General features: G+C 31.6%; 1 protein-coding gene across 1 annotated transcript; it reads left to right on the forward strand.

Moving 5' to 3' along the window:
- The first annotated feature begins 305 nt into the window (after nucleotides 1–305).
- On the forward strand, nucleotides 306–2,295 carry LOC121751688. The gene is made up of 2 exons (XM_042146489.1): nucleotides 306–685; nucleotides 1,657–2,295. The coding sequence occupies exons 1-2, from the start codon at nucleotides 443–445 to the stop codon at nucleotides 2,191–2,193; spliced, it is 780 nt and encodes a 259-aa protein (XP_042002423.1). The 5' UTR covers nucleotides 306–442; the 3' UTR covers nucleotides 2,194–2,295.
- Nucleotides 2,296–7,913: the final 5,618 nt, after the last annotated feature.

Below are 7,913 nucleotides of genomic sequence, written 5' to 3' on the forward strand. Positions count from 1 at the left end.
ATAATCAATGTTTATTAAGAAGTAGTAGTACTACTACCCGCAACATTTGTATTGCAAGATGCCATAATTTTTCCAAAGTTAATTTTATAGTTGAGTTTTGATGAATGACAATGCTACAATTTGTGAAATCGTAGATTAAATAGATTTAATTTGTGGTAGTGAATTAAACTATATTGATGAATGGCAGTGTGTTGTATCAAAGTGACATCCCCCAAATGGCCCATAGACCTCATCAGCATACTAATAAATAATCTTCCACAAATGATTGAATAATGACAAGTAATTAAATTTCATACTCACATATTTTTGTCCCATTTCCGGGTCCCTTTTGCCCCAGAATCGCACGAATTTCCCCCCTTCTCTCTCTCTCTCTCTCTCATACAAGCAAGTACAATACAACAACATATAGTGTTGTGAATGGTGCAATTGCGGGCAAGGAGAAATGATGTTTGATGAAATCAAAATGATTGGGGAAGAAAAGGAGGTGGTGGCGAATTTGGGAAAAGTGTTGAAATTGGTGAAGAAAATAAGATTGTTGGAGGCAATAGTGGTGGTGCCTCTTGGAATCGGAGTGCTGCTGGCCTACCATCTGTGGCTGATGATCACAATCAAACGCAACCCGAGAAGAACTGTGATTGGTCTCAATGCCGAGAGCCGCCGCATCTGGGTTTCCTGTATGATGTCTGTAAGTCGCCTTCTCCCTTCTTACTTCATTTCTATTTCACTTTTTCCTTTGCTCATTGTTTCTGTTTACCGCGCTCATTCATCCATGTCGATGAAATCTTTGAAATCGTCAAAATATTGATGGATAAGAAATGGTGGGAATGGTTCATTTTGGGAAAAAAAAGAGGAAATTATTAGTATCATTTTATTATTATAAGTTGGACTGTTGGGCAATTTATTTCATTTTAGGAAAAAATGGTTGAAATATATATTTTCCAGTCTTTTTCAACAAACAGAATGCGCCTACTACAAACCTAATCGGTTTGGTCTTATTCATCCTTAACCAAATGGCCAAGAATTCAATTTTTTGCCTTTTGGTATGGAACATTCTCAAATCACTAGGCTAACTATCCCACCTTTCGAGGTGTCTAAAATTTAGCATAGAAAACAGTCATGGGGTATGAACAATCTTAAAATCCTTGAGCCAATTGTTACCTACAAATCAACATGAGGAATAGTTACTTAGTCTGTTACGTTGATGGGTCTAATAACTAAAGAATATGGCTACTAGTACGATTTATTGTATGAGTTCAAAACAAAAAGCTAATTCCAAAAGTAACATAAAGTTTAGTGTAAAGTGTCATCATTTTTTTTGGCTGAAATCTATTATGGAATGTGACACTGTGTAGTGATTATCTATTACTATTAGCAACATTTCATACAGTACCCTCATTTTCCTCGTGAAAACAATCTTTGGTGCCTTTTGTTTTATTGTCAATCGTTACATACATGACATATGCTTTTTAGTATATGTGACATAATCATAATTAAGTGAAAGTTCATATATTTAGACATAATTAGCCTTACAAACAGTAGTAGGGAACCTTATTAGTCTTTGTATTCTCTGTTCTACTACTATATTTGGTCTTCATCTTATAACAAGAGTGTTGCTTGAATCATTGAATGTGATGTTGATGTTAAAAAACACGACAGGATCCAATAAAAAACGGTGTATTGGCGATCCAGACCATACGCAACAACATAATGGCATCAACGCTCTTAGCCACAATCGCCATCACTCTCAGCTCCCTAATAAGCGTCTATGTCAGCAACGAATCGAGCTCCTGCGAAGGCCTGAACATCTCCACCGTCTCCTCTGTCAAATTCTCCGCGGTCCTCATCTGCTTCCTCGCGGCCTTCCTCTGCAACGTGCTGTCCATAAGGTACTATGCGCACACCAGCTTCCTCGTGACTGTCCCCACCTACAGGGACCGCAAGGACGCCATTGAGTACGTAGCGACCAACCTCAACCGGGGCGGCCTCTTCTGGTCGCTCGGCCTGAGGGCGTTCTACCTCTCCTTTCCTCTCTTCGTCTGGGTTTTCGGCCACATACCCATGTTTGTGTGCTGCTGTGTGATGTCGTGTATACTCTATTTTCTTGATACGACAACCAATTTTACGAGGGATTTGTATAGTCAATCTGTGAATGGTGGTGAGGACTTGGAGCCTGCTGCTGTTCAGCCTGCTTGATTTGTGTTGTTTCATCACTTTGATTTGGTGAGAGAGTTTGCAAGATTTGGTTGATGTGGTTTGAAAGGGTTGATGACATAGAGTAATACATTGAGTTGTTAATTATGTATTTCATGTTAGATTAGTCAAGTTTAAAGATCTTGAAAAAAATTGGCAGTTTCACAATTCTTAGAATGACTAATGAATGAATGAACCATGATTTTGTATTTGACAAAATTTTGGATTAATAGTAATTTATTATCAAGTACTAGTACCACTATACTTACTAGTTCAGAAAATAAATCAGAATATTCACACTGAATTCTAAGAATAAATTGATGAAAAAAATCGGAATAGATTTAATAATTAATTAAAACATAAACTTTGGATCAAACAGCACATCAAGGCAGAAACCCTTGATGTTGATTTTTATTTTCTATTCGATAAAATTGTTTAAACTTAAATGGAGTATTTTTTAATTGAGGCTGTCAATTTCCCATCAGTTTTGAAACCCAGTAATTTGTCACAGACTGGTGGGGGACACGTCAAAATTTGGTGGTTGATATTTATTTATTTTATTAACCCTACGATAATTAATATGTTGAGTATCTATATGTAATTGTCTTTAGATTGAGACATTATAGTTAAAGCTTAATGGTAAGAGAAATGTAATAAGGAATAGTATTAAATAAAACACAAAATCCAACAAACGAAAACGCTGTTGATAGAAAAAAATACCGCTTCTTCAAGATATCAATGAATTACTACATATGGGAAACCCATATTCACCAATGTCAGAAATGAAAATAATTAAATACAGATCGATTTCAATAGATAATTAATTAATTACGTATTAAATAAGTACTATATTGTATAAATAAATGAAAATGAGCACGAAAGAATCCCGTTATTTACAAATTTTGCGCTTAGATGTACAGTCTCTCATTGTCGAAATTTCTACAAATGGAGAAATTCATAAGACATAAATTGAATTAATTTGAGATGGAATTATGAATATCACTTGATCACATCTTGAAAATGCATACTCAGCACTCAACACTCAACAGCCAACTAGATACATCATAGATGTATGTTATATTTCTAAAAAATATTTTTATTTTTTATCTCGAACCATAAAAGAAGTAAGAGAAAACATATAAAAACATTAATAAAGACAGATAGAAAGTAGAAGAGATGTTCCACTAGACTGCATAATATGGTTCTTCTTTTACGCCTTTGTGTTAATAGATGCATGTGCTGGACAAAATAAGAAAAGGGATAATAGTAATTTAATTTTGATCTATTTCATGAACTTTGAAATTAGATTATTAAACTATGAAGTTTCAATTTTTTTTTCAATTGTCCCATCCATGCACAAATCAATATCTTTACAAAAGAAAAAAAATATTTATTTTAATGAAACACGCCGTTTTGAATATCGTTAAAAGATGACATTTCATGCATGAATGAGACAATTGAGAAAAATTGAAACTTCATGATTTAATATTCAAATTTTAAAGTTCATAGGACAACCGGAATTTGACCAAATTTCATGATTTAAATGACTATTATCCCAAATAAGTACTATCATTAATTATAATTAAAAATGAAAGCTTTAAATTAACAGTATGATAAGGTTACACACACACACACACACACACTTGCACGTAATCACAGATATCTATCTATCTATCTATCTATCTATCTATCTATGTTACTTAAAATGTAAACATGAAAAAATGAAATTAGTGCTTTCCGGTGGAAAAAAGAGAAGTGGAAATGAAGGGAGGTATAATGGGTGAAGTGATGACAGAAGTATAGAGAGCACAGATGAGTGAAAATGCGAATGTGCATTTTGATCATCGGTGCTCTCTATCTTCTGTCAACATCTTCTGTCAACAGATTAAACCTCCTCTCTTTCCCATTTCTCATGCATAACACAACCCCGTTATCAAACTTACCATCAAAATTCAACAATTATCACATATTGTGTGTGTTTGTGTGTGTGAAATTAGAGAGTGGTATTGTATGTCTCATTGAATATGAGAGACGGCTGGGGTATTTATAGAATGAAAAGTTAGTATATGTGTGTGTTTGTGTGTGTGTTGGGGGGGTGTGGGGTTAGGAATAGGCCAATATGGTATGAAGAAAAAGTAGAATCCATGTAGTTGGTTGTATTACTCTTCTCACGAGTTGGACGGATTGCATGTATATGCACTTGCTATAATTTCGTGCATGCAATTATTTCAATATGGAATAAATTAATTCAGATTTAATACAATAATATTGCTAGTATATTACTCAACAACTCTTCTATGTATACATATTATACTGCCCAAAATTCATACTCTTTAGAGACGGAAGGATCAATATTGATTTAGCTAAAACGCAACTACAGACAATATATATAGACACTTTTACAATTAATTATCATTTTCCAGTTCAATTTATTTTACATGTCACCTTTATAGATCCAACTACTTTTTTATGATTTATATTTCGAAGAAAATTGAAAAAGAGAGCAAATGGTACATGATAATAATTGAAGTGTTTTGATATGGTGGTTGAGTTAGTTTTGATTTGCTTTTTGTAACGTGAGTGAAGATCAATTCAGCGTGTACAAATTTCAATAATTCACCCCTCACAATTTATTTACTCACAACAGTTTGATACTTAATTTATTTCATTTATAATATTTTTTATACTGATGGTTTTTTTTCTGATCCTATAGTGCTAAGTCGTATTGAAGCGAAAGACTAGGCCCCATATGGATTTTTTTTACAAAAAATAAAATCTTTGTTCTAGCTAAAATGGTCCACTCTAAATTAAAATTGACATTATAGTGATCATACGAACTAATTCAATGATTTTGTATATTGACTAATATCAAGTTTAGCTTATTTGATTCATTAAATTAAGTTAACAGACATTCTTACATGCAGACCATTTCTGTTGCCTCTTCGTATTTCCGATTCAGTATAAATACTAGGAGTATAATTTATGAAAAATATCTTCATATATTCACATAGTACAAAAATAAGATTCATCTCACATCCTTTAATTTTCCCAACCAAACTGCAAGAACGTGCTATCGTATATATACTCCATGAAGATAATTATAAATAAATATTAATCAACACCTATATTTAGTTAATTAATTACCTATATAATAGTAGTATAAAATTTGGTTTTCCTATTATATCCTCAATTAATTTTTTTATCTGCAATAAGGGCATCATGTTAAATATATAAGAATCCCAGTGCAATAAGACAATCACAATTCTAATTTTTAATGAATATAATCATCATAAAAATCCAGGATTGTATGGGTTACAAATAATTAAAAAGTTAGTTAACTTTTTCTTAAAAATTTATATCTGGATGGTTGATTTGTCAAAAGGTTTTGTTAAAACTTTGGTTTTGATTCGATCCAGAAAAAATCTAGATAATGGTGCATTATTAGTCGGTGTGCATTATTCAACTGAAAATCTGCATTATTAAATGACACGCGACATCAATCTAACCGTCGGATGACAAAATCGTGGGGCTAAGATTAAAAAGAACAAAGAACAAAAAATACAAAAAGGAAATGAATATATATATATATAGGGATGTATTCATTTCCTTTTTTGCATATTTCCTCCTTTTTCCTTCTTGATCTCAGCCCCACGATTTTGTCATCCGACGGTTAGATTGATGCCACGTGTCATTTAATAATGCAGATTTTCAGTTGAATAATGCACACCGACTAATAATGCACCATTATAGTGTAATAATGCAGATCATGTGGACCGTTGATGAATGAGATCTAACGGCCCATATTAAGAAGAATAAAGGATCTAAGGGATGAATATGAGAATAACACTCACCTATATATATATATATATATATATATATATATATATATATATATATATATATATATATATATATTCTCTCACTCACTACCCATTCCAAATTCCAAAAAGAAGGAGAATATGTGGTCTAAAGAAGTTGGCAAACCATATTTGGATAGTATCATTATTCTCAATCAAAAAATTGAACAGTTCAGAAAAGCTATATCTCTGCATCCACTTTCTAAAATGAACCAATCTATACTCGACAGCTTCACTATGCTTTCTGTATTCTTTGGAATATGATCTTCCAAAAAAATGCTTATTGGCCTTTGTTCGAGTGGACAGGAGAAACATGGAACCAAAAATTTCAACTTCTAGCTACGTTTCAAGACTGTGATACATTATCATATTTTTCATTTTTAAAACATAATTTTATCTCGATCGTAATTTGTAACTTTATCATCGTAAATTTAATTTATCAGATATAAGGACAATATAAACTGAAAATAAAAAAAATGTAAGCAGTAATGAATTTTATTGAAGTATCAAAATGTGTAATTTTAGTAAAATGCATCTCCAACTTAATTTCATCATTTTCGGAATAGGTTCCCGACCTATATTTTTTTTTTCAAAAATACAACTATTGTGAAAGTTATTTTGAATTATGTTCAGTTTGACATAATCTAGCGATAGAATAACAAGTCGTCTTGATGTGATTTTTTTTGTTAATCCATCTAAGAATTTAACAAGCTAGGCCAACTCATTATTTTGTCACCTTATTATATGAAGTGGAACATTAAATCAAATATTTTGCAGAGTTTGGGTTTATGAAGAGAGAGCTAAGTTAATGGATAATATAATCCAGAAGGACAAAAAGAAATAATGAAATGCAACTTAGTTGATAAGACACTTCTTTTTCATTTAATAGATCGGAATTTAAGTGATAAACGAGGAATTATTATTAATCCTTTTAGAAAAATGAAATAAAATCCTACAATTTCGAACACTTGGTAGAACAAAATTGAGGACACAATTTAGGATTAACTAAAAAGTAAAAACATTACTCCTTCTGTATCCCAAAATAGAGTACCCAAGATTAATAATTAGGTCTTAGAAAAAATAAAAAAAAAATCCTGAGTTTTGAACATTTTCTAGAAAAACATTGAAAATTGGGGATATTTTGATTAACCCAAAATACTATCCATATCTCCCAAAATAGTGAAGAAACAAGTATTACAAAATTATAGTAGTACTCTCTATAAAAAACGTGGATAAAAAATAGAGGAATGAATCCAGAAAATTGCATAAAAGAAGTGTGCACTAATTTGGAAACACCTCAAAATATTAAATATACACTAGAGGTAGAGGAAGAAGTGTTATATATATAAAGAAGTATTACTATTACTTTTAACATAGGATATTGCTTCATAGTATGATAAGAAAAAGAAAAAGAAAAAGAAAAAGAAAAGAAAGAATGATAAGAGAATAAAAAGAAGAAAGAATAAAGCAAGTTCACATAAGCCCAAGTGAATATGTACACTACCTTATCCATTTGATTCTGGGCTTCTTTAAATGGGCGGTTGTGGGCCCATTTGTATTTGATTCTTTCCACTCAGCCCTAAGGCCCCACGCCTTTATTTCGAAAACCATACATACAAAACTGGTAAATTTATTCAAATAATGCGCTTTTCACCTTTGCAACTTTTATCTAATAAATATCATCATTTTAATTTTTTAAAATCATAATTTATTCGTTTTCAATTTTGTATTTAGTGAAAGGAAGATATTTATGATATTTAAGTAAATCATAAAAGCATAAAACCAGCTCTTACTAACAATATAAATGTACATCCCAATATGGATGATCTTGAATAATTAGCATTCTGAATATCCATTTGAGTAAAA

Source organism: Salvia splendens, chromosome 10 (assembly GCF_004379255.2).
Source record: "Salvia splendens isolate huo1 chromosome 10, SspV2, whole genome shotgun sequence".
NCBI classification, from domain to species: Eukaryota; Viridiplantae; Streptophyta; class Magnoliopsida; order Lamiales; family Lamiaceae; genus Salvia; species Salvia splendens.

What these genes read in the sequence shown, in the direction of transcription:
- LOC121751688 (XM_042146489.1), top strand. Translation starts at nt 443, where the DNA reads ATGATGTTTGATGAAATCAAAATGATTGGGGAAGAAAAGGAGGTGGTG. An exon ending in GGGTTTCCTGTATGATGTCT is followed by an intron (nt 686 to 1,656) that starts GTAAGTCGCCTT and finishes AAAACACGACAG; the next exon opens with GATCCAATAAAAAACGGTGT.